This window comes from Chiloscyllium punctatum, chromosome 9 (genome assembly GCF_047496795.1).
Source record: "Chiloscyllium punctatum isolate Juve2018m chromosome 9, sChiPun1.3, whole genome shotgun sequence".
In the NCBI taxonomy this organism is placed as follows: domain Eukaryota; kingdom Metazoa; phylum Chordata; class Chondrichthyes; order Orectolobiformes; family Hemiscylliidae; genus Chiloscyllium; species Chiloscyllium punctatum.
This window is the reverse complement of record NC_092747.1, coordinates 78,349,637-78,376,309: the sequence shown is the minus strand read 5'-3', so window position 1 is coordinate 78,376,309 and position 26,673 is coordinate 78,349,637. Positions and strand designations below refer to the sequence as shown.

At 40.9% G+C, this 26,673-nt stretch overlaps 1 protein-coding gene across 1 annotated transcript in view; it reads left to right on the top strand.

The window, feature by feature from the left end:
- Window positions 1-25,892, top strand: part of cfap410 (cilia and flagella associated protein 410) — a 70,636-nt gene extending 44,744 nt beyond the window's left edge. Inside the window, exons 5-7 of the mRNA XM_072577867.1 lie at window positions 14,964-15,138; window positions 18,218-18,317; window positions 23,899-25,892. Coding sequence (XP_072433968.1) covers window positions 14,964-15,138; window positions 18,218-18,317; window positions 23,899-24,033 — 410 coding nt within the window. The 3' untranslated portion in view covers window positions 24,034-25,892. The remainder of the gene's footprint in view (window positions 1-14,963; window positions 15,139-18,217; window positions 18,318-23,898) is intronic.
- The last annotated feature ends 781 nt before the right edge of the window (window positions 25,893-26,673 follow it).

Here is a 26,673-nt window from a genome sequence, read left to right as displayed (position 1 = left end):
CCACCCTTCCCTTCTGAGTAGCGGGGACAGGCTCCGTGCCAGAGGCCTGAGCCCCGTTACTTACCCCTGGTAAGTCGTCCCCCCCACAAGTATCCAAAACGGTATACTTGTTCTTGAGGGGAACGACCACAGGGGGTCCCTGCACTGGCTGCTTCCTCCCAGTCCCCCTCACTGTCACCCATCTATCTGCCATCTTTGGAGTTACTACTTCCCTATAGCTCCGATCTATGACCCCCTCTGCCTCCCGAATGATCCGAAGTTCATCCAACTCCAGCTCCAGTTCCCTAACACGGTCTTGGAGGAGCTGGAGATGGGTGCACTTCCTGCAAGTGTAATCAGCAGGGATGTCCATGGCATCCCTCACCTCATACATGTTGCAGGAGGAACATTGCACTGCCTTCACTGCCATCCCTCTAAAGCTAACCTTTATTTAAAAAAACTGTTCAGGAAGGCAGCTCACCACCACCTTCTCAAGGGCAACTAGGGATGGGCAATAAATACTGGCCAGCCAGTGACTCCCACATCACACACAATTAATACTTTTTAAAAAAAAATGTACTCTGCCTTTACCACCCTATGTACCTGTGTGGCCACTTTCAAGGAGCTATGAACTTTGTTGCTGTTCAGAGTTCTGCCCTTAATTGGATACTTTTCCTTAACATTTGATCTCCCAAAGTGCAGCACCCAGATTAAACTCCATCTGCCATTTCTCCACCCATATCTGCAACTAATCTGCATCCCACTGTAAGACATGACCTGTCCTGCACAAAGCCATGCAAACTGTCCTTAATTAGGCATGCTTTTCCAAATGTGCATAAATCCTATCCCGAAGAATTCTCTCCAGTAGCTTCCCAACAACTGTTGTGAGACTGAACAGGTCCACACTTTCCTGGAATGTCCCTATTTCTCTTCTTGAACAGAGGAACACCATTAGCTATTCACCAGTCCTGCGGGTCCTGTGGCTAGCAATGATATAAAGATCTTGGTTAGTATCCCAGTAACCTCCTCATTTGCCTCTCTCTGTAACCTGAGGTTGATACTTTTGGGCCCTGGGGACTTATCCACCTTAATGCTCTTCAATTGATCCAACACCACTTCTTGATTTCAAAATGCCTGAGCATATTACAATGTTCCACACAAATCTCACTATCCTCCATATCCTTCATCTGGGTGAATGCCGATGCAAAGTACTAATTTCGGATCTCGCCCATGTCTTCTGCCTCCAAGGACAAGTTCCCTCCTTTTATCCTTGAGTGGTTCTATGTTCTCCCTACTTATCCTCTTCTTTTTAATGTATCTAAAGAATGCCCTGGGATTCTCTTTAAGGTCTTGCTAAGGTCATTTAATGGACCCTTTTTGCATTCCTACTTTCCTGCTCAAGTACTTTCCTGCTTTCCTTACTGGCCCTGTTAGATTTTAACTTCCTACACCTTGCATGTGTTTCTTTTTTTTAAATTATTAAATTCACAACCTTGTTATCCAAAGGTTCCTTACTCTTGCCATCCTTGTCCTTTCTCCTTACTTGAACATGCCAGTCCTGACCTCTCATCAGCCAGTCTTTAAACAATTTTCACACGTCAAGTGTGGACTTGCCTGTTAACAGCTCTTCCCAATTAACATTCCTTAGTCCCTGCCTGATACTGGGATAATTTGCTGTCTGCAGGTGCTAACTTATCTTTATCCATAGTTATCTTAAAATTCAAGGAGTTGTGATCACTGTTTCCAAAACACTGTCCCACTGAAAGGTCAGTCACCTGGCCAGGCTAAGTAGCCAATACAAGGTCCAATATGGCTCCTACTCTAGTTGGACCATCCAAATATTGTTTCAAAAAACCCTCTTGGATGTACTTAACAAATCCTGCCCCATCTAAGTCCTTTCCTCTCAGTCCCAGTCAATATTGGCGAAGTTAAAATCACCCAATTTGACAACTCTATTTTTATTGCATCTTTCCATAATCTGTCCACATTTGTTCCTTAATGACTCGGTGACTGTTGGAGGACCTTCAGTATAATCCTATCAGAGTGATTGCACCATTGTTGTGGTTCTGTTCGCCAAGCTGGGAATTTGTGTTGCAGATGTTTCGTCCCCTGTCTAGGTGACATCCTCAGTGCTTGGGAGCCTCCTGTGAAGCGCTTCTGTGATCTTTCCTCCGGCATTTATAGTGGTTTGAATCTGTCGCTTCCGGTTGTCAGTTCCAGCTGTCCGCTGCAGTGGCCGGTATATTGGGTCCAGATCGATGTGCTTATTGATTGAATCTGTGGATGAGTGCCATGCCTCTAGGAATTCCCTGGCTGTTCTGTTTGGCTTGTCCTATAATAGTAATGTTGTCCCAGTCGAATTCATGTTGCTTTTCATCTGCGTGTGGCTACTAAGGGTAGCTGGACATGTCGTTTCGTCGCTAGTTGGTGTTCATGGATGCGGATCATTAGCTGTCTTCCGGTTTGTCCTATGTAGTGTTTTGTGCAGTCCTTGCATGGGATTTTGTACACTACATTGCTCATGAGCAAAATCAATGTAGTGTATAAAATCCCATGCAAGGACTGCACAAAACACTACATAGGACAAACCGGAAGACAGCTAACGATCCGCATCCATGAACACCAACTAGCGACGAAACGACATGTCCAGCTATCCTTAGTAGCCACACGCAGATGACAAGCAACATGAATTCGACTGGGACAACATTACTATTATAGGACAAGCCAAACAGAACAGCCAGGGAATTCCTAGAGGCATGGCACTCATCCACAGATTCAATCAATAAGCACATCGATCTGGACCCAATATACCGGCCACTGCAGCGGACAGCTGGAACTGACAACCGGAAGCGACAGATTCAAACCACTATAAATGCTGGAGGAAAGATCACAGAAGCGCTTCACAGGAGGCTCCCAAGCACTGAGGATGTCACCTAGACAGGGGACGAAACATCTGCAACACAAATTCCCAGCTCGGCGAATAGAACCTCAACAACAAGCACCTGAGCTACAAATCTTCTCGCAAACTGTGATTGCACCATCTTATTTTTGAGCTTGACCAATATTGCCTTAGTGGCTGAGTCCTCCAGTATGTCCTTTCTGATGGCATACATAACATTCTCCCAGATGAGTAATACAACTGCTCCACCTCATTTACCTTTGTCTCTATCTCATCTAAAACAATGAAACTCTGGAGCATTGAGTAGCCAGTCATGTCCCCCTCTCAACCAAGTCTCTGTTATGGCCACAACATCATAGTCCCATGTACTGATCCAGGCCATAAGCTCATTGCCATACCTATAATACTCCTTACATTGAAATATGTACACTTCAGCTCATTAGTACCATCATGTTCATTTACCTGTCTCTACTTGTCCTTTTTTTTTCTAATTCACTTGTCCCAAAATCTGTTTCCCCGCAATCCCTCTACTTGCTGATCTGCTGGTCTGGTTCCTAGCCTCCTGCCACTCTAGTTTAAACTTTCCCTAGTAGCACTAGCGAACTTCCCTGCAAGGTGTAGATAGATTTTTAGATTTAGATTCCCTACAGTGTAGAAACAGGCCCTTCGGTCCAACAAGTCCACACCGACCCTCCAAAGAGCAATCCAGCCAGACCCATTCCCCTACATTCACCCTGACTAATGTACCTAACACTACAGGCAACTTTTAGCATGGCCAATTCATCTAACCTGCACATCTTTGGACTGGGGGGGGGAAACCGGAGCACCCGGGAGGAAACCTACGCAGATACTGGGAGAATGTGCAAACTTCACATAGTCACCCGAGGCGGGAATTGAACCCGGGTCTGTGGCGCTGTGAGGCAGCAGTACTAACCACCATGCCGCCCTGTAGGGGTAACAAAGTATCAATGGGGTGGAGCACTTTAAGGACAGCAGTCATAACAATCATAAATGTTGTGGAGGTATGGAAAAGGACAAGGCTATGTCAAAAATCAAAGTTCTCACCTGGGGAATGGTTGATTTTCATAAGATCCGATATGATTTGGCTAGAGTGGACTGGGAGTAGATACTTTTGGGGTAAATCTGTCTCAGAACAGTAGGATGTATTGCAAGAAGAAAATATGGAGAGTATAGGGTCTTCATATTCCAATAAGGAAACAACAAGTGGGACAGTACACCAGTGCTTCATCGGAGGCCCAGCATGGTGACATAAAGTCTGAGAACAAATCTTCTAGTTCAGCAAGCAAACTTACAATCTCTTAAGTCTCTTTATGTACGTATTTTTTGGAAATGCAAATATATTCACCTGCCAGTTCCCCCTTATCCTGTCTCAAAGAATTCTAATAAATCCCTTTTAATGAAGCCATCCTGACTCTGCTTGCTTATATTATGTTTTTTCGAAATGCTCTGCTATTGCATCAATTATCATACATTTTAACATTTTCTCACTGACATTTTTTTTTCTCCCTCTCTTTTTGAATAAGGCTGTTACAATCCCTTAGACCTAGCCCAAATGTAGGAATTATTCGGTGTTTAGTATCATTGCATCCATCATCTCAGGTGTTTAAAAGTTGCAACTACAATCAGCCTCTGAACCCATAGTTTCCCTCATTAATTTTCAGTACTGTTAGTTGCTGAGTTTATTCAATCATCTCTCAGCTACCCCATCCTCTGCTATGAAGATTGATGTAAAGTACTTAACCGTAATTCTAAGTTTATTGTCACATTAATCAAGTACAGAGATACAGGAATACAGTGAAAAGTTTACAAAGTCTCCATCTTTTTCAACTCCTCTAAATTTTTTTTGGTTCACCATTATTATTTCCCTAGCCTCATAATTGATGGCCCCCTCCGTTCTTTTATATTTAAAGAGACTCTCATTTTTATGTGATTTGCTAGTTTCCTTCATAGTTTACTTTTTTCCTTTTTATTACTTTTTGGATCATTTTATATTGGCTTTTTTTCTATTTCCCGCTAACCTCTTCCCAAATTATATACTTTTTCGTTCAATTTGATGTTGTCCTGAACTTCCTTGGTTTCCCATAGGCAGTTTTCTCCATTCCTGGAATAGTTCTTCCTCACCGGAATATACAGTTGTGAAATGGAGACAGACAGCCTAATCAAATCAGATTCCTTATCTCTATTCACAATACAGTAAAATGAAAACCTTCAAAGACACTAAAAGTTTGACTCCAGTAATACCTGCCAGTCCTTTTTGAAGAACCAATCCTAGAATTTGTGAATATTTAAAAACCGGTGCCATGTTTATAGTTTAAACAACAGACTTACTAATATATTAACCAAATAGTAACTTTAACAGAGCAAACTTAACAAAGTAATCTAATGAATGTCTGTGATTTTAAACTTAATAACCTTTGTTTTCAGTCCATTCACACAAAAGCCTAGATAGACAAACACAATTAAGGGATAATTTAGAAAAAATGTAAAAATAGCAAAACTGGCCAAACTACTTCCAAAAGATGATAGCAGGAAGTTAGGCAGGGACGTCTCAAAACGTCCGGCACGGTGGCACAGTGGTTAGCACTGCTGCCTCACAGCGCCAGAGACCCGGGTTCATTTCCCGCCTCAGGCGACTGACTGTGTGGAGTTTGCACGTTCTCCCTGTATCTGCGTGGGTTTCCTTCGAGTGCTCCGGTTTCCTCCCACAGTCCAAAGATGTGCAGGTCAGGTGAATTGGCCATGCTAAATTGCCCGTAGTGTTAGGTAGGGGGTAGATGTAGGGGTATGGGTGGGTTGCGCTTCGGCGGGGCGGTGTGGACTTGTTGGGCCGAAGGGCCTGTTTCCACACTGTAAGGAATCTAATCTAATCTAATCTAATCTAAAGTAACATCAACAATCAAATCTCTCAAACTCGTCGTTAAAAACAATTTAGAAAAAGCCCTGGACATATCTCTGTTTGATCGTCATGTTTTCTCTCACGCTAGCTGATGCTACTTCCCATGTGCTGACCTCATTAATCTGCCATCTGATTATACATACTATCACTGTGGCGTAGAAGAGTCTATAAAATTTAGGGTGGCACGGTGGCTCAGTGGTTAGCACTGCTGCCTCACAGCACTAGGGACCTGGGTTTGATTCCAGTCTCTAGCGACTGTGTGGAGTTTGCACATTCTCCCTGTGTCTGCGTGTGTTTCTTCCGGGTGCTCCAGTTTCCTCCCACAGTCCAGAGATGTGCAGGTTAGGCGAGTTTGCCTTGCTAAATTGACCCAAGTGTTCAGGGATGTGTGGTTTAGCTGCATTACTAAGGTGTAAATTATAGTATTAGGGTAGGGATCTGGGTGGGTTACTCTTCAGAGAGTCAGTGTGGACTTGTTGGGCCATATGGCCTGTTTCCACACTGTAGGGATTCTATTCTATTCAAAATTATTTGATCAATTCTTTAAGCAATCTGCATTTAACTGTAGCCTTTGTCTCAGAACCAAACATCAGCTTAGATCAAAGGTCACCTCTCAACTCCCAGTTCACAGCTCTGAACCAAAAATGATTTTTAAAAAAATACAGTAATGAAATATCAGTGAGGATTCTAATATGCCTCCACTTTCAAAAACATGAAACACCATTTTAAGTACACTTAAGTGACAAACAAACACAAAACTCTGTCATTCGTTCTTTCTCCCACCAGATTACTCCTGTCCATCCAACATTTTGTCATGTTCTTAAATTTTCAACAGTTTATATTCTGGATAAAGCATCAGGAGTTACATTTTCTTTCCCTGATGTAAGTACAGTTTCTATGAGAAACATCTGCAAGATTAAGCTGTATAAAAATAGTCTTGGAGTTTTAACTTTCATTGAAAGATTCAAAACTACCTGATTTTAGTGAGAGAGTCATAAAATGCAGAAACAGACTCACTGGCCTGCCATGAGTATGTCGACCAACAAACACCAAACTACACTAATTACACTAATTCCAATTACATGCACTTGGACCCTAGCCTACTATGCTCTGGCAGTTTAATTACTCATCCAGAGTTGTCTTAAATACCGTGAGAGTACCAACCTCCACCACCCTCTCAGGCAACAGTTTCATATTTCTACCACATTCCTCTCAACACTTACTCTGACATAGCCCATATCTGTGCCGACTGATAGGATTAGTTTAAATCACATCTGCCTGCACGTGGTCTGTATTCCTCTATTCTCTGCCTGTTCATGTATCTACCTAAATGCCTCTTAAGCTTTACTATATCTGTTTGCACTAACTCCCTTGGCAGCATGTTCCTGGTCCCTACTGCCCTCAATTTAAAATAAAATTCTTGCACATCTCTTGTTAGCAATCCCCCTCTTTCAGTCTATTCTGTCTATGCCTCTCACAATTCTGTCTACCTCAGTCAGATCACCTTTAGTCTCCTCCGCCCAAGGAGAACAAATCCAGCCTATCTGATCTCTCCTCATAATTGAGAATTTTTGTCTCGGACAGTATTTGGGTGAATCTCCTCTGCTCCTTGTCCAATGCAATTGTGTCTTTCTGGCAACTAGAAATGCACACAGTATTCCATCTGTGGCCTAATTTTATAAAGTTTTAACAAGATTTCCTTGCTCCTACATTCTCCATCCCAGCTAATAAAGGCAAGCATCCCGAATGCCACCTTCATCACCCTGTATATTTGTGCTAACATCTTCAGGAATCTGTGGAGTTGTACACAAATGCCCTTTTGTTCCTCAGTACTTCCAACGGACCTGTCTTTCATTGTGGACATCCTTCCCCTATTGAGTGTCCCAAAATGTAATAGCTCATACTAATCAGGATTAAGTACCATCTACCATTGCTCTGACCAGATTGTCACCTGATTAATATCGCTCTGTAATCTGGAACCATCCTCCTCACTATCAACACCACCACCAATTTTCATGTTATCTGCAAACTTAATATACATAATAAACAGCAATGGTCCTAACTCTGATTCTTGTGTTATAGTACAATCAGCAAAACATCCCTCCCTTTGCCTTCTGTTTGTAAGCCAATTTTGGATCCAGTTTGACAACTTGCCTTGGATCCCATGTGCTCTTAACTTTTGGACCATTCCATGGGGAATTGTGTTAAAGACCTTATTAAAGTCCATGTAAATGTAAATATTTAGTAACCTTTTGAAAAAAACTCCATTAAATTTGTCAGACAGAATCTCCTACCATCAAATTTGTGCTGATTGTCCCTGATCAATCTGTACCTTTCCAAGTGTTGACTAATCCTGTTCTTTGGAGCCTTTTCTCTTAGTTTCCCTACCACTGACATCAAATTAACTGACCTATAATTACCTGGCCTATTCTTGCTGCCCTTCTTGAAAATACTAACCACATTAGCTATCCTCCAGTCATCTGTCACTTCACCTGTGGCCAGCAAAGTATTAAATATCTCTATCAGATCCCAAGCAATCTCCTCCTTTGCCTCTATAGCAGCCTGGGAAACATCTCATCAGGCCCTGGGATTTATGCATCTTTATGCCTGCTAAAACATCTAATACCACCTCCTCATTAATTTTAACATGGTCTATAATCTCATTCCTGTACAAGGGCTTATGCCCGAAACGTCGATTTTCCTGCTCCTTGGATGCTGCCTGACCTGCTGCGCTTTTCCAGCAACACATTTTCAGCTCTGATCTCCAGCATCTGCAGTCCTCACTTTCTCCTATAATCTCATTATCCTAGCTAAAAGCCTACGATGTCTTTTGCTTCTGTGAATACGTATATGTTAATTTAAGACCTCCCCCATGTCACTGGCTCCAAGCAATGGTTGCCCCTTTGATCTCTAAGAGGTTCCACTTTTTCTCTTCTAAAATGGTTTGGGATTTTTTTTTTGGTACTATGTACCAGAAATATTTTGTGGTCTACATTTGCCCTCCTCTAATTTCCTTTTAAAGCAACTCCCTACGCTGTATATTTTTGAGTGGTCTCCCCTGTTTTTAATATTCTGTACCTGCCATATGCTTCTGTCTTCTTTATCAAACTCTCAATATCCCTTGATGTCCAGGGTTCCCTGGACTTGCTTCCCTGCCACTCGCTTTTAGAGAAACATGCTGGTGCTGAACTCTCACTGCACTATTTTTAAAAGATTTCTACTTTCCAAATTTGGACTTAACTGCAAATAGTCAGTCCCAATCAATGTTTGCCAGATACTGTCTAATGATACTGAAGTTAGCCTTATCTGAATTTAGATGTTAACTTCTGCACCATCTTTAACTCTTTCCATAATGACTTTGAAAATTATGGTTACCATAGCCAAATTGCTTGCCTAGTGAAACTTTAACTGCTTCATCAGTATCATTAAGTAGGATTAGGCTTAGCACTGCCCTGTCTGGAGTAGGCCTATAGGTATCCCCTGCTTTTCGAAAGTTTGTTTTACACCACTTTGCTTTTACAAAAGACCCACATTAGTAGCTGTTTTCGCTAACCGAAGGAAATCTGAAAAGGATTTTCGCTTTTATGAAGCAAGGTAAATTTTTTCCCATATAAATTAATGTTTCTTCACTTTACACCATTTCAGCTTACGAAAAGTTTCATAGAAACTCTCCACTTTCAGATAGCAGTATGGATAGGCACTAAAATGTCTCCTGTTTGCACTTTAAAAGTTCCATCCCGTCTAATCCTTTCAAAGAAAGGCAATCCCAGTTAATGTTAACAAAGTTGAAATCCCCTACATCTTTGTTTCTTTTGCAGCTTTCTGTGATTTACCCACATGTCTATTCCTCTACCTCCCTCTGACTGTTGGGAGACCTATGATGTAATCCCAACATAGTAATCATCCCATCTTTATTTCTAAGCTCTACTCAGATGGTAGGCCTCTCATCTATGATATCCTCCCTCATTACTGTGATGATGGTTTCCATTATCAATAGTGCAATGCCCCACATGTCTTGTAAGCACTGTATGTCATGCCGTAAGCTTCTGTACCCTAGAATGTTAAGTTGCCAGTCCTGTCCTTCCTCAAGCATGTCTCAATGATTGGAACAATGTCATATTTTCACGTCCTGCTCAATGGTCCAACTTCATCTGTTTTACGAGTCAAACTCCTTGCATTAAAATAGATGCATCTTAGCTTTCTGGACCACCTATGTGCCTTCTGCCCTTATCCGAGCATTCCTTCTGTATCTGTGTCAGAGAATTGAGCCCAGTGGGTCAGAGACCACAAATGAGGATCATAGTGAAATTAACAAACGGTTTATTAAACAAAGTAATATTGCGGAAGGGCAGTTAACCAGGCTGATACAGAACTGATTCTGTGCACAGATGGCCAAATGCTCTTCCCAGAACAGAAAGTGCAGGTATATTTTATAGGGGTACAACACAAAGGTGATAATTGTAAAGCAGTTACAGTATAATGGTGAAAATTGTAAAGAGATTAGATTAGTTACTGTTACAGTGTGGAAACAGGCCCTTCGGCCCAACAAGTACACACCGACCCACCGAAGCGCAACCCACCCAGAACAAGGGGGCATAGCTTTAAATTAAGGGGGGGTAGATATAGGACAGATGTTAGGGGTAGGTTCTTCACTCAGCGAGTCGTAAGTTCATGGAATGCCCTGCCAGTAGCAGTAGTGGACTCTCCCTCTTTATGGGTATTTAAGCGGGCATTGGATAGGTATATGCAGGATAGTGGCTTAGTGTAGGTTAGGTGTGCTTTGATCGGCGCAACATCTAGGGCCGAAGGGCCTGTACTGCGCTGTAATGTTCTATGTTCTATGTTCTATGTTCTAACCCATTCTCCTACATTTACCCCTTCACCTAACACTACGGGCAATTTCGCTCAGCCAGTTCACCTAACCTGCACACTTTTGGCCTGTGGGAGGAAACCGGAGGAAACCCATGCAGACACGGGGGGAATGTGCAAACTCCACGCAATTCCTGAGGCAGGAATTGAACCCGGATCTCTGGCGCTGTGAGGCAGCAGTGCTAACCACTGTGCCACCTTGCTGCCCACAAAACAAGATTAAAACAAGAAAAAACTGAATGGAAGTCAGCCAAGCATTTGGCAGTGGCAATTCATTTGTAATTGACACAGGAGTGGGTGAGAATGTCTTCTAGAAGATTCTTCATTGTATTTCCCATCTGTGTGAATACGTGTAAATGTTACTTCTCCAGGCATCCAGGTCTATCCATTGTGTTCCTCCTGTGAGCGAAGTATTCCAGGGTCTCCCGGTCTGCCTCGTTTGTTTATGCGGTATCAGTTTCAATGGGAAAGGAACCTTCCCCTTAGGATGTTGGGACTGCAGTGCTAATCTGGGCTAGAGCTGCTTATGAAACCTGTTTTAGGAAGTGTATTCTCTGGTCTGGGGATGGCTTGGCCATGTCTGGTTTTTATTTGCCTTTTTTGCCAAGACTAGGGTACTCTGCATAGTTTCTGTATGTGTTGGCAGGCTTGATTACTGTGTTTTGCAGGCCAGCTTCTGTGTTTTTTTTATGTGATCATGCTGTGGATTGGCAGGGTGGTATATCTTTTTCCCACAATCTGATTGAACCTTGCTCCCAGCTTGCATCTATGGATCCCCCTGCTAAATTAGTTTAAAATCTCCCAGGCAAGGGTAGTGGACCCATTCCAGCTCAGGTGTAACCTATCCAGCTTGTACATGTCCCAACTACCCTTTACCTTACTTTCTCTCAATTCCTCTTGCAGTACCTGTTTCTTTTTTCACTCATGTTTTGGTACTAACATATACTACGATTGTCCTTCCCTTTTCAAATGCTTTGCAGCTGCTCTAAGACATCTGTCACCTTAGCACGGGGAGACAAAATACAATTCGAGAATGTTGTTTGCTACCTCAGAACCACCTGTCAGTTCCCCCTACGATCAACTTCCCTCTGACTAATGCTCTCCGAGTCTTTTTCCTCCCCTGCTGTGCAACAGAGTCAAGTGGTGCCACAAACATGGATGAAGTCCAATACTCACCCACCACACTCCACCCACCAAAAGTATCCAACACAGTATATATGTTTGAGAGGGGAAATAGCCACAGGGAACTCCTGCACTCCCTGTCTATGATTACTAGTTTTCCTGGTTGTCACCCAATGCTTTTTTGCCTGTGTAGCCCTTACTTGTAATGTGACCAGCACACTTGGCATGCTACCTATGACATCCGCAGCATCAATAATGCTCCATACTGAGTCCAGGTGTAGCTTCAGCTACCTCATGACGCCAAACTGGAGTTATGGTTGGACATTCTTAGTAATATATTAAAGTAATCCTGGAACATTTCTGTTTCATTCTAATTTCATGCTGATCTGTACTGTGAAAGAATTGAACTTCCCAAATGGCCCCAATGGAAGAAACCAATCAAAAAGATATTAATGCTTCAAACAATTAAACTAAAACTAACAGACTAAAGCTGAAAGTAACCGGGAAATATTATTCAATCAAAGTCCTGAATTGCTCTTTAAATACCTGCTTCTGGTCGGTCTGATTTTTTGGGCCATACACAAAAATGTGTAGCACCACATGCAGTCCCAGTGTCTCTTTTGACTATCTTTCTTCAGTAATGTTCAACTACTCTCCTAAAAATCCGGTGCTCGGAAAGCCTCAGGTTTTTTTTCTGAGCTCCACAGGTATGAACATGCAGGTGTAGCAGGTGGTAAAGAAGTAAAATGGTATGTTGGCCTGAATAGCAAGCGAATTTGAGTTCAGGAGCAGGCATGTCTTGCTACAATTAGTCAAGCCTGTGGTGAGATCACACTCTAATATTGTATGCAGTTTTGGTCTCCTTATCTGAGGAAGGATGCTCTTGTTATTGAGGGTGTGTAGTGAAGTTTTACCAGATTAATTCCTGGAATGGCAGAACTGATGTATGAGGAGGGATTGGAGTTAGGATTATGTTTGCTGGAGTTCAGAAGAATGAGGAGGTTCTTCTAGAAATCTATAAAATTCTAAAAGGACCAGACAGGATAGGTGGAAAAGGCCCTTCGGCCCAACAAGTTTCTACACTGTAAGTAATCTATTCTAAAAAGAAATGTACAAAGGATGTTCCTGATTGCTGGTGAGTCCAGAGCAGGGGTCACAGTCTAAGGATTCAGGGTAGCTATTTAGAACAGAGATAAGAGAGATTTATTTTTTAACTCAGGGAGTGGTGAACCTGTGGAATTCACTATCATAAAAAGCAGTCAAGACCAAAACACTGATTTCAAGGAGGAGTTGGAATTAGCACTTTGGGACAAAAGGGATCAAAGGATAAGGGAGGGGGTGGGAGAGAAAGCAAAATTGGCAATTGAGTTGGATAATCCACCACAATGAATGGCGGAGCAGACTCAAAAGTTTAAATGGCCTATTCCTGGTCCTACTGTCTCTGTTTCTAGGATGATCTCTCATCAAGTACACTTGTGAATCCCTCTCATTGCTCAATAATATTCTGGAACTCTAGTAAGAATCACACAGTTATTTAACTTCAGAAGCAAAAAGAGAAATTGCTGGAAAAGCTCAGTGGGTCAAGCATCATCTATGCAGAGAAATCACAGTTTACGTTTTAGGTCATGACCATTCCTCAGAGGAAGGGTCACTCGACCCGAAACATTAACTCTGATGTCTCTCCACAGATGCTAGACCTGCTGAGCTTTTCCACAACTTCTGTTTTTGTTTCTGATTTACAGCATCCACAGTTCTTTGTTATTTATCAAGCCTGGGTAGCTCAGACGGCTTTCTTTTGATTTCAGCTTATTCAGCAACACATGCACCTTTATAGCCACACTTCTGCTCACTTTCTGTTGAGAAATAAAATTAGATTTTCAGCGTTTTTATGTCTGTTCTGATCACGGACTAAAAAGTACTTTCTAAATCTTAATTATTAATCCCAAGTAGCTTTCACTTCCATCCCATTTCTTTAAAGATTGCTAGCGGTGGAAATCCAATTAACAAACTGAGAACCTGAGTTTTTGGGCTTCTGTTTCCGCTCCGGACATCTCAGAAACAAAATACTGTGTTTAAAATAACAGAATTTGTTAGCTCTTTCACAATAGTGTGTGTGTCTATTTTTAAAAACCAGGTGCAGTCTCTGCTTTAGAAACCAAAAAATGCAATGGGGTGAGAGGTAATACCAACCAATTCCTATTTGATGCTGTGAGCTACATTGGAAAAGATGGCTTGTAAGGAAGGTTCACTCAATTAATGCATGAGGAAAATTTGGACAGGCTGGTCCTGTTTCTATTAGAGTGCAGAAGAATAAGAGATGAATTTATGATCCTAAGGTGACTTGACATGGTCAATGCTGAAAGGGCATTTCCCCTTGTGGGAGAGTTTAGAAATATAAGACATTAATTATCACTATTTCACATTTAAGACTAAGGTAATGAAGTTATTTGGAATAGATTGACATTTGGAACCATACTCCAGTCAGCCATGGTCATATTGGATGGTGGAAAAGAATCAAGGGGTTTATTGACTTTCTCTTATTCCCTAATTTGTATCTAAGAGTCACACAGAATACAAATCTCCAGGATTTGATTCTTGACCTGTTAAAATTTTCTGGTTTCTTGGTAGTTGGGAAATCTGGATAGTTGTGGCTAGATATTCCCTGGAATTGGTGAGCTTAGCAAGTAGAAAACCTGTCAATTGTTTGGAGGGAGGGAATCTGCATATTAAATTCTCTTATTGGTCAGGCCAGCAGTTAAGTGTCATCAACCTTGAATTATCATGGAGAGTGTTAGGAGACTATCTTAATTTAAAACAGTTTATGTTTTCGAAATACTATTCCTCAAGTGGTAGGTGAGACCAGACATTTGTGTATTCAAAAACGGATCAATACCAGTACATAAATGATTGACAAATGGCCTCCTCCCTGTGCATGTAACACATGTTTGGTGGTTTCACTGTTGGCTGTGATCTGGTCTAAGATATTTTTGTATCTTTGTTAGCATAGGATCTGATACAGCTGTGATCCACTAATTGTCTTGGGTCATACAAATGCAAAGTGGCTGAGGATCAGAACGAACTGAGTTAGACAGAGGTGCTGAAAAGGAACATTATTCTGCAGTTAATGCACGTTTATAAAATTGCTCTTGCTGAAATGTTCTCATTGATCTGTTACAGTTGTGACAGAGGAGGAAGTGGCTCAGGCTGTAGAGGATGGAGAAGAGATGGTGGCCATGCACAGCAAAGAGCCCATGGAGCCAATAAGGAACTGCTCGAGAAGAGAAGTCAGCACCTCTGAATCAAGCACTCAAATGGAAAGTGATGTCTTGAGTTTCAGGATGGAAGAGACAAAGTGAGGAGGGGGACAGTATCAGCTTTCTGTTTGAATTTAATCAGGAGGGTCAGTTCACAATTTCCCTGTCACTCATCCCTGTTTAGAGATGAGTATTTAACAGTGAGCTAACAGGACTGAATGGCCACTCAGTAATCTAATTGAAAAGTTTCTTGCCATATCTCTATGGAAGGGTTTTTTGTCTGTCTTAGATTTTATACAAGAGGTGTCATGTTCATTTCTGAAAGGGATCTTGATGCTTGTGAATGTTCTATTCTCCGTTTGGACATAACTGACCTCAAGCAGGGTGAATACAATATTCTTAAATTCTACTTTCCTGTTCCCCCCCATTACATCAGTGGAAATTCCTTATTAGGGGACAATATGGTCTCTTTAAGGATTGTACTGGATTTAACAGAGTGGTGGGGCAGTCAGCCCCAAATAAACTTGTAGCCTATTCCACAGCAATAACACATTGAGGGTGGCAGCATAAACAGGCTGAGGGTCAGACTTCCTCCTCTCATTGATAGGAAGTCCAGCCTTGTGAGCCAATGGCCATGGCATGACCAGCTGGGACTGCAAGGAGTCCCTGGGAAGAAGGTCATGGTGGCAGGTGCAACATTGATGGCCTAGTTGGTTAGTGACCCAGCCCTCTTTTTCTGGGGCACAGGTTGGAGCTGAGTGGAAAAGGAATTGGGCTTTACGTGCCACAAAGACTGCCGCCCAGACTGTAAGATTCAGCCGATTGAATCCTAGAGCACAAGAAGTCATTTAGCTCAACTTGCCTATACTGCCTCCATGAAAGAGAATTGAACCCACTCTTCCCCATTATCCCTATCACTATTCCATTTCTAGAAATTGATCTAATTTTGTTTTGGACGTCTGCTACCTTTCATGTAGATTGTCCTATCTCATAGTTGGAAAACACCTCATCTGTCTCACTCTGGCCTTTTGTCACTTCCTGGCCCAATATTTAACCATTTATCTGAACTTAGAGGTATCTGGTTGCTGAGCCTTCTTTCTTATTCTCAAACAATGCCACGTGGGATCCAAACAGTTAGGTGGTCGCTTTTGAAAAGCGCAAATGTAATGGGCCAAAGGGCTTTTTTCTGTGTTGACAACGATGTAATGGGACTGAATTGCGTGTTGAGGCCATTGATTATTTTGGTGCTCAATTTCATACTGAATATTCACAGCTCTTAAAGGGGACCGTCATTGCATCGGTTTGGACTGGATTTGCAAAACAATTGTCTCTTCATACACAAGAGAGCCTGAGGCAATTAACAGCCAACTCAGGACACCAGAAAAGAATGAAGAATTGTTGGTTAAACCAAGTCCCATAGATAAAAGTCAGTCTCTCATTCCCTGCTGCCCAGATAGCAACCTGATTTGTAATGTTTATAACATTGAAAATGGAAGGAAAAGTCTCAAGTATATTGAAAATTTGGTAACATCAGAAACTGCTTGTAGGCAGTATTATTTTACCTTTCAGAAGCTGTTCTGGATAATATTCACACTTGCAAATATCTGTTCTTATTCTATGCAGTATGCTTCATTCTATATCTAATCTTACACTTTCTGTGAATGTTTGGTGGGCAGTGTAGGAGTCGGGAGTGTGGTGCTGGAAAAGCACAGCAGGTCAGGCAGCATCCAAGGATTAGGAGAATCAATGTTTTGGACATAAGCCCTTCCTGATGAAAGCCTTAAGCCCAAAACGTCGATTCTCCTGCTCCTTGGATGCTGCCTGACCTGCTGTGCTTTTCCAGCACCACACCCTTGCCTCTGATCTCAAGCATCTGCAGTGCTCACTTTCTTCTGGGCAGTGTAGAAGGAATGTTGCAATGTACCTTCAGCTGTGCCTGCCTTATGAGTATTTATGGGACAATATAGAGTGAAATTTACTTAATGTATTTAACCTGGCTTGTACCTTCTCTAAGGAGTAATTGATGGGATAGTGTAAATGTCTTTACATGCTATATTTAACTGTGGTGTAGCTGACTCACTGTAAATCAACATAAACTTAAAAAGACAAAAAGGGAGAAAATAAACTTTGAAGGTAAACTAGCAAGTAATATCAAAATGGACAGCAAACACTTTAAGTATATAAAAAAAAGAAGAGAGAGGCCAAGTGAACAGAGGCTGCTTAAAGAATGATGCTGAAAGAACAATTAGCACCCAGGAAGTAGCAGAGTTCAAGAAAAACTTTGCCCTCCTGGTGGAAGACACGAATCACATTCCAGAATTACTAAATAATCAAAGGAAAGAAGTATAGTAATTTCAAGAGAGGAAAAGTATTGGGCCCAAAGTCCAAATTGTCCCCTCTACCATGATGGGTTCCATCTTAGGTCTTATAAGAAGTATCTACAGAGATAATGGATGCATTGGTAGTAATTTGTCAAACAAACTTAGATTCTGTAAAAGTCTGAGATGTTTAGGAAACTGTCAATTCAAACACCCTTATTCAAAAAAATGAAGGAGGCAAAAATAGGTAAGTATTAGCTTAACATCTGTTATTGGAAAAATGTTAGCCTCTGTTATGAATGATTTAATAGTAGAGCATTTAGAAAAATATAATACAAGCAAGCAGAGTCAATTTAGCTTCATGAAGGGAAGTTTATTAGAAATCTTTGAGGAAGTAAAAAGTAGGATAGATAAAAAGAAACTAATATCTTTAAAATATTTGATTTCCTTAAAATAACGTACCAAACATCAGGCTGGTATTGGGCTACTGTGTTAGCAGGGATGGAGAACTGGCTAACTGACAGGGAATTGGGATAGAATGGCATTTTCATGGCAACTTGAAATTGTGCCACAAGGATGGGCTGATTCTTATCACTGATTCCAATCAAGCCTACAGTTAGATGTGATTTAAAGACAGTGAGTTTGAGAGTCATTCATACAGGAGACCGATCCAGAGTGTGTGTGTATCGACCATAGAGTTATCCGCCGAATAACTTATTTTATGGACAATGATGGCAAAACCAAATCCCTGAAAGAAATACAGTATGGAATCTCTCATGTTTGTATATCAGACAGATTAGGCCACAGAAGTGTATGATTTCAGGGTCACATTTATTGATTAAACTGGGTTTCCCTCTAGTAAAATCCGTGAAGAACTTGGAATGAAACCGCTGGGAAGAGACAAATTTTTCTCCTCTGTTGGAGTGAAGGACCGAAATTCCTGCAATGGCACCCAAAGGGTGAGTGAAGTATCTGTTATGTACCATTTGATAGAGCTATCCCTATTCTTTCTATGAAATAGCTGCCAATAAGTCCCACTGCTTTGTAAAATTTTGCTGTTCAAGTTCCTTTTTGTGAATTATTATTGACTTCTATTACTGATACACTCCTCTTTCCAGGCAGCTCACTTCTATATCAAAACCATTCACTCCTTCACGCAGGGTCACATATGGTTTTTGTTATTTTGATCAGAGTTCGTCTGGTGACCTAATTTGCCACAATGACTTCTCCCCAGTTTCTTGGAAGTCCTTCATGATAATGAAAACTTATTAAATCTGCATTGTAACCTTCCTTGTTGTAAGGAGAACAACCCTGTGTTTCTCCAATATCTCCAAAGTCCCTCTATCCACGACACCGTACAGGGAAAGTCCTTCTGCACCCTTTCAAACGCTGCGACATCTTTCCTGAAGTGTGGTGCTTAGACTTGACACAATAATGAAGTTGTAAATCTTGAAATAAAACAAAGTACTGGAGAGATTCAGCAGGTTTGTCACCATCTGTGGAGAGAGAAACAAAGTTAATGTTTCAAGCCCGATATGATTCTCCAGCTTGATATTTCAGCTTAGGCCTATATCAAGGATTCCCTATGCCGCTTTCTTGTACTGGCAGGTTCATCTGTTCGTTCACTGTTCTCCTTTCTCTTGCATGCTTCCATTTATACTGCCTGTTCTTATGCTGCTTTCAGAGGAAACCATTTCATACACCTTGGAATTAATGTGGTCTGAAAGTGTTTGTCTATTTCACCAGCATTATGACAATCACTCCATAAGACATAGGGTAGAAATTAGGCTATTCAGCCCATCAAGTCTACTCCACCATTCAATCATGGCTGATATGTTTCTCAACCCCGTTTTCTCACTTTCTCCCCGTACACCTGGATCCTCCTCATTAGCTCACTTGGGTGGATGGTTGTTTTATGAAGCAGAGTGCATTTATCAGATTCACTTACTGTACCACCTGAGCTTAACATGAAGGTCCTACTTTCCTAATCATGTCGATCGCCTGAAGCATGGTGACCCTTAGATTAAACTCAATGCCACTTATCTCTCTGTAATGAGTGGGTGACACTATAGTGACTTTACCTTACTTTTTTTTTAACTGCATTTTCCAGCTTCATGTCACCTACAAAATTTCAGTTTTTGCACTGTCCACCAAATTCCAAAATAAACATGTCTCTAAGTCCAGAGCACTAAGCACTGGGGGACCTGAATCTGAATTTCCTTCTTGTCTGAAAAACAAAAGTTCAACATTACTCTGCTTTCTGACTCTTTCTCAATATGCAATGACTGCACTGATATTCCAATGGATTTTAGTTTTGCCAGCAAGCCAGGAGAAGTTAACCTTTATCACAGTGGCACGGTGGCACAGTGGTTTACGCTGCTGCCTCACAGTGCAGGAGACCCGGGTTCAATTCCCGCCTCAGGCGACTGACTGTGGAGTTTGCACATTTTCCCAGTGTCTGTGTGGGTTTCCTCTGGGTGCTCCGGTTTCCTCCCACAGCCCAAAGATGTGCAGGTTAGGTGAATTGGCCAAGCTAAATTGCCCATAGTGTTAGGTGAAGGGGTAAATGTTGGGGAATGGATCTGGGTGAGTTGCTCTTTGGAGGGTAGGTGTGGACTTGTTGGACCAAAGGGCCTTGTTTCCACACAGTAAGTAATCTAATCTAATACATCATTGCTATGGGAAAAAGTCCGAATTTTAGAGTTCTTATCTGCCACCTGCTTCATTCTATGCTGTCCCCTCTTCAGGTGCCGTTTAGCTAATTCCTCTACCCGATTTAATCTGTCCCTTGCCTCAGACACATAATCCAAATGTGAGATCTCCAACTTCAGTCCTATCAATCTTTCTTCAATTAACTTCAAAGACCCTCTCATTTCATGTCCAAATATTAACTCAAAGGGTGTAAACTGAGTAGATTCATTTGGGAAATCTCTAATGGCAAACAACACGAATGGGATAACTTCATGCCAATCATTTGATAATCCTGACAGTACGCTCTTCACATTGTCTTCAGGGTCTGATGCCACCTTTCCAAAGCTCCGTGGGGTATCCATGACTTCCTTAAACAGCCTAGCAGTAAAAGTAGACCCTTGGTCTGACTGAATGTCTTTTGATGGCCCATACTAGGTAAAGAAAGCTACAAACTCCTTCAGAACCCTTTTTACCTTAATACTCTGTAATGGAACTGCCTCCAGAAATCTTGTATTCACATCAAGTATGGTTAGCAAATATTAGTTTCCACTTTTAATTTTAGGGAGGGGACCTACACAATCAATCATAACCCACATGAAACATTTTCAAATGTGAGAATTGGCAAGAAAGGTGCTGGTTTTATTACTGCCTGTGACTTACCGTTTGGCACATATGACATGTACGGCAAACTTTAACCATATCCTTATGCAGTCCAGGCCATTAGAAGTGCTTTTGCACCTTAACCTGAAATTTCCTCACACCTTGAAGACCTCCTAATGGTAATTCACGTTCTATCCATAATATTTCCTGTCTGTATTCTACCGGCAACACAGTTCCACCCATTTCTCCTCTGCACTAAGCTGCCATGATCTTCATTTTCATCTTAGGATTCTATTCTTGAAGTAATAACCCTCAAGAGTTCAGTGTGATTCCTTTTCTGAGTATGCATCAACATCTTTTATTGTCTCTCCTTTCTGTTGCAAGTCTATTAGCCTCTCAGGACTAAACACCTCTGCCTGACCCACTCTTCAGGTTTATCCTGCACTATTACATCAAAGAAGGTGTCAGTTAACTGAACTTCAACTCCTTCATCTTTCTCTTTAGGTTTTCCTTCTTACTGTAACTTATGACTGTTGGATCTTGTCACTACACAATCTGGGAAAATTCCAGGGTATTTTTCTTTTAACTCCTCCGTTCCCTGGTCTTCCTTTGGCTTATCTGTCACAAGTGGTGTCACCCCTGCCTTGGATCCTGCTAGGTTGTTCCCAAGAACAAACTATTCGTGGAACTGGCAATCTGTCAATCACTCTCACTGTTACTTCCCCAGTCTTGATTTGGCTCTCTAACCTGATCTTGAACATGAAACCTAACCTGAACATGAAATTTTTGTCCATCTATTCTACAAATTATTACCTTCTCAGGTAACATGTCAAAGTGTGCAAATACATTTGTCTCTTACTATTAGAGTCTGAGCAGATCCCATATCTCTCAAAATTGTAACTTCTTTTCCTTCTTGCCCTGTTCTTCCTGGGTTAACTTTATCCACAGAGGTGAAGTCCTTATAGAGATGGGGCACTAACTCTAGACCCAGCCCCTGTCTAGGCTGTGCACTCCCCTGCAGCTCCTTGACTGTTCTCAGGGTTTCCTTTACTACTTTCACTAATACCATTGCCTTATCCTCTTTTACCACATTTTTTCCCATGGTGCCTTTGTTTAACCATCAGTATGGTGACTTTCCGTGTCCCACCTTACCACAGTGGAAACACCTGAGGCCTTTCACCTCCTTTCCATCATCTTGGGCTTCTTTCTTTTACTGGTAAGCTGATGTGCTCTACTCTTTGCTTTGTAGTGAAGGGTCTCACTCTCTCCCAATTTCTATTCCTCAGAGGATGAAATTCCTGTCGGACGCTAAATTTCACCTTGTGCACCAATGCATATTCATCTCTCATCTCTGCCACTCTTCTCACTTCTTGAACTTTCTGTTCTCTTATCATGTCTGGAAGTGGGTTTTTAGGCTCCTCCAGCAGAATAACCTCTCTTAGAGCCTCATAGGTCTTGTCTATTTTTAAGGCCTGCAAACAGCTATCAAAATTATGTTTAATTCTTTCGAACTCAACATAAGTCTGACCTGGTTCCTCCTTTATGTTTCTGAACCACTGTCTATACGCTTCTCCTACCAATTCATGGGCACTCAAAATAGCCTTTTTGACATCTGCATAATATTTTGACACCTCATGTGACATGCTACAAATATCTCACTCGCTCTGCCTACCAGCTTAGCCTGAACTAGCATTACCCACAAGGACCACTCCGTCTGCCTAGCCAATTTTTCAAATGAAATAAAAAAGACGTTGACATCTTTCTTGTTGAAATGTGGCAGTATTTTAACATATTTGTGTATATCCCTACCTTCTCTCTTCAATTCCAACCTGTTAACTTGACTTTCCCAATTAATTTGCAACTTCTGAAGTTCAAATGCTCTCTCCCTTTCTCTTTGCTCAGCCAAGAATCTTTTCTCCCTCTTTATCTTCTAACATGGCTGTTCTTTCCCTTTCTTTATCTTCTAACTCCATTTGCCTCAATTGCAATTTAAGCTTTTCTAACTCTACTGCGCTTTTCTGTTTCTCTGATACACCTACGTGCTTGACCAACTCCATTACAATTTCAGCTTTCCATTTGTCCCTGCTTAAATTCTAACCTATTTGTTAATTCTAAAAGTATATCCTTCCTCTGTCTTAACTTTCTTGGCAAATTTGGGAAGTATCTTCAAACCCCAGAACCTCTTTAGCAATGTTAAGAGCAGTTTTCTTCACTTTTAATTTAACCAACCACAAGTAACCAAAATTAAACAGATTTTTTCATTTAAGTTTTATTTAAAGATCAAGGACACTTATTGCCGAGTGTTTAAATCTGCTGGGACCTTTTGGACCCCACATCTGTCCGAATCCCTGACTGGATCTGTGTAAACATGTTCAGATCTGTCTAAATCCAGGATGACGAGCACCAAACTATTGCAACATGGAGTTGAACCCCTCTATTAATTAAAACCAAACAGCTCGCCTTACCTCGTAATCTGTTAAAATATGTGAGAACCCCTAAATTCCACTTCTTAAAGAAAAATAACAATTTATTTTTTTTCTAATCTAATCATGAATGTTAAACAAAAAAATCATGAATGTTAAACAAAAAAACTATTCATAAATCCAAGCCCTCCACCTTTTCTTAATTACTTACTGTCTGACTCCAACTCCCTAAAATAATATGCTGTTCCAATAACACAGTTATTAAACATTACATCAACTTAATCTCAAGACTGCAGTCTCTGTCATCTTCAGTGTTTTCACTCTTCTGGGTGCTGGTCTCCCTGGGTCATTGTCTTTCTTATTTAATGCAAGTATGTTTCATATGGAAAGTACCTTTGATAGAGAGCATTTTGTAATTTCTTTGACAGCAAGATATTTGTTGCTGTCCAGCTCTGCTCAATGGCAATTGCCGTCCTAATTTTCAAAATATCAGGTTAATATACCCGGCCCAATGACACATTAAATTTTTATAATTTAATCGTCAAAACAATAAAATTCAAATTCTATTGGTTCTGATATCTTGGGCATAATTTAAACTAATTGATTAAATTTGGATTGTTGTCCAAACAACAACCAAAATTCAGGTATCCATTTAACAGCCAATTGTTACATTTGAAACAGCTCGACCTTTAGCTGGTAGCTGTGGCTATACTTTAAATTCAGAAAAGCACTTTCTATCTTACATGCTTTCTCCTTCATAACACTGTAGACTGACAGTATCCTCCTCACTATCAATAATACCACCAATGTATTTTTCTCTTTCCAGTGCACTTCCAATGTCCTGAGTGCTGTTCTTTTGCTCTTGAAAGAGCTCGATGGAGATGGGCTGGAAATTGTATACAGAATGACAGAGCAAAAACTCCGAATATTGCACAGCAAAGAGACTGAACAGGACCAATGAGCTATGACCAACCAAGCTCACAGACAGTGCAAGTTGATTTTGACTCATGGGAGCTGTATAAAAATTCAAGGAAATGCCAGAGAAAATTAAAACTGTGACTTGTAGAGTTGAGGTGAAGCGACTTCACTGAAGTGTTACCATCATAGACCTAGAAGGTATCCATCCCATTTATTTATCCTCCCTAACAGGAACTGCTTTTCGTAACTATTGAGGTAGCTGCATAAATATTTCCATTCTTGTAATCACCACTGAAGAGTCCAAATTCACCAGTTAACCCTCAAATTAATGCAAATCTGATTGGGAGACTGGTTGTGTTACTGTATAAAAGATAGCAGCACAATAAAAGGGAACATTTGCAAGGAAAATTAATCTCATATTTCCTCTCTAAAGTTTTAAAGATTTAATATTGCTTGTTAGAACTTCTTTGTCCTCCTATCCATGCAACCAGTACTTAGGCATCCATTTTTGCCTCAAGTAATGATCTGAATAAAAATCTACTATGAAAATGCTTTCTATCATCAGTGCATCAATGTGCAGAGCATGGACCTTGACAAGAGCAATGCCGAGAAAGTCCTGTGTTTGTATTAGCCACAAATTTTGTTGTCCAGTCACTCACTATCTGAAGACTTCTGATGTTTTATTAATTAAGCTGGTGTTATCCCTCCTGTTTGAACAGCCATCACCACCAGCTTTTGCATGGACAAACATGACCACGGAGCAAGTAAGCAAGTGTAAGTGTTAATGGAGGAGGGACTAGAGGAAAACCTGCGATCAAATTCAGATCCCAGTGTAGTAAAACACATGAATTTATTTATTTAGACCACAGGTTTTATGAATTTGCTGCACTTTCCTATCTCTAGCTTGCTGTCTGGACCAAGATAAGAATGCAGTAGCCTCATTATTTCCAAGTATGTTATAGCATCCTCTGAAAGACTCCTGGCTGTAATGTATGTAAACACTTGTGTTTTTGTTTTCAGAGCGATAAACTGGTGTATAATTGAGTAGTGCATGTAGGTTAACTATGTTATGTCACAGAGATCAAACCCCTCTGCTAATTAAAACTAACACCCCAGAAAAGCTCACCTTGCCTCATAATCTGCTAAAAATGTGAGTGAAAGAAAACCTCTGATTTCCACTGTTTAAAGAAAAAACTAACAATTTATTTTCATAACTCTTAACAGTGAATACTAAACTGAAGGGTCTGTTTCCATGCTGTACATCTGACTCGATAAAACCTCGAGCCCCCTTTTTTCTTAACTAATCACTATCTGATTCCAATTCTGTAAAAATGCTGCTCAAATAATGCTAAATGTTAAACTAAATCTGTTAAAGTCTATACCGTCCCTCACGCTGTCTTCCTTCTGGTCTTGTAACTCTGCTGCTTTCTTCCGTCCTTCTAAATTGGCTGTTTCCTTCCATCCTTCCGATCCTGCTGTCTTCTCTCTGGATCGTCTTCTATGATTTTTTTTTACTACCAGTATCCTTGTATAAAATTTCTTGTAACCTTTAATAGATGATGCGTTTTGAGAGATTTCTTTGAGAGCGTTGAGATCTTTGTTTCTTCGCATGGCTGTTGGCTCTGACTAATTTTCAAAATGCCCTTCTATTCCCCAAGATTCATACCCTCTCGATGTTGTCAGTACAATCAAATTTAGTTGGTTTTTGATATCCTGGGCATAATTTAAATAATTGGTTAAATTCAAATCTGTTTGCCTTCATATCAAAACAACCTCAAGCTGATAGTTACATATTATCAATTCTCTGCACACCCTGCACCTGTTAGTTGGTCACAGATATGTGCTATCACAATGCTCTTTTGATTTCATAACAAATAAATATAAAAAGCAATTATTCTATAATTGCATTTTTCAAGCTTCATGTTTGAAACATGGAAATGTATTTTAGAGTTAAATTCTTTGAGATGTTTAATTTTATTGGATTTCATCTTCGATAGGGAGGGGGTGAACAGGTCTAGTTGGCATCACCACTGAATGTAGTGAAATGGTGGAGGATGATTTGCTATATACAGAGGATGACACGGTGGAAGGTACAGATGAGGGGAATCCTTTCATGGTTATAGAAAGGAGTGTAAGGGGTGACAGCTGATGGTGAGAAATGAGTTTTACATTCAACTACTAAAGAATGAGTGGTGGGCAGGTGGAGGAGTTATTAAAGATGAAAGATAACATTACAGAAGTATTGTTATTGAAAATTGCATTATGTGACCAGAGGCGATGGTAACAGAAGAATTGGGAGTAGCGGAATAGAGCCTTCACATGACATCAGAGCATGAGGAAGTTACTTAAGGGAATAGTGGAATTCTGCACATGTGATAATCTTCACTAGAAGTAGAGATAGAGAAGTAAAGATTGAAGAGTCGAGCATAGACCCTGTCGAACCAAGTAAAGTGTGGATGTGGGAAGCAGAAAGTGACAGTGATACAGAATTCAGTGTACCTAATTAGAGTTGAGGGATGGTCCCCTGAATGTGAATGTGACATGTTTGATACGTCCTACAGAAGGAAGACAGCTGGCACCCATGCAGTATCCAAATTTGAAAGAAGTTGAGTTGAAGGAGAGTTAGTTCAGAGAGAGAGGACAAGTCGAGCTGGGTGCAGAAAGATGGGTTGAATGGCACTGC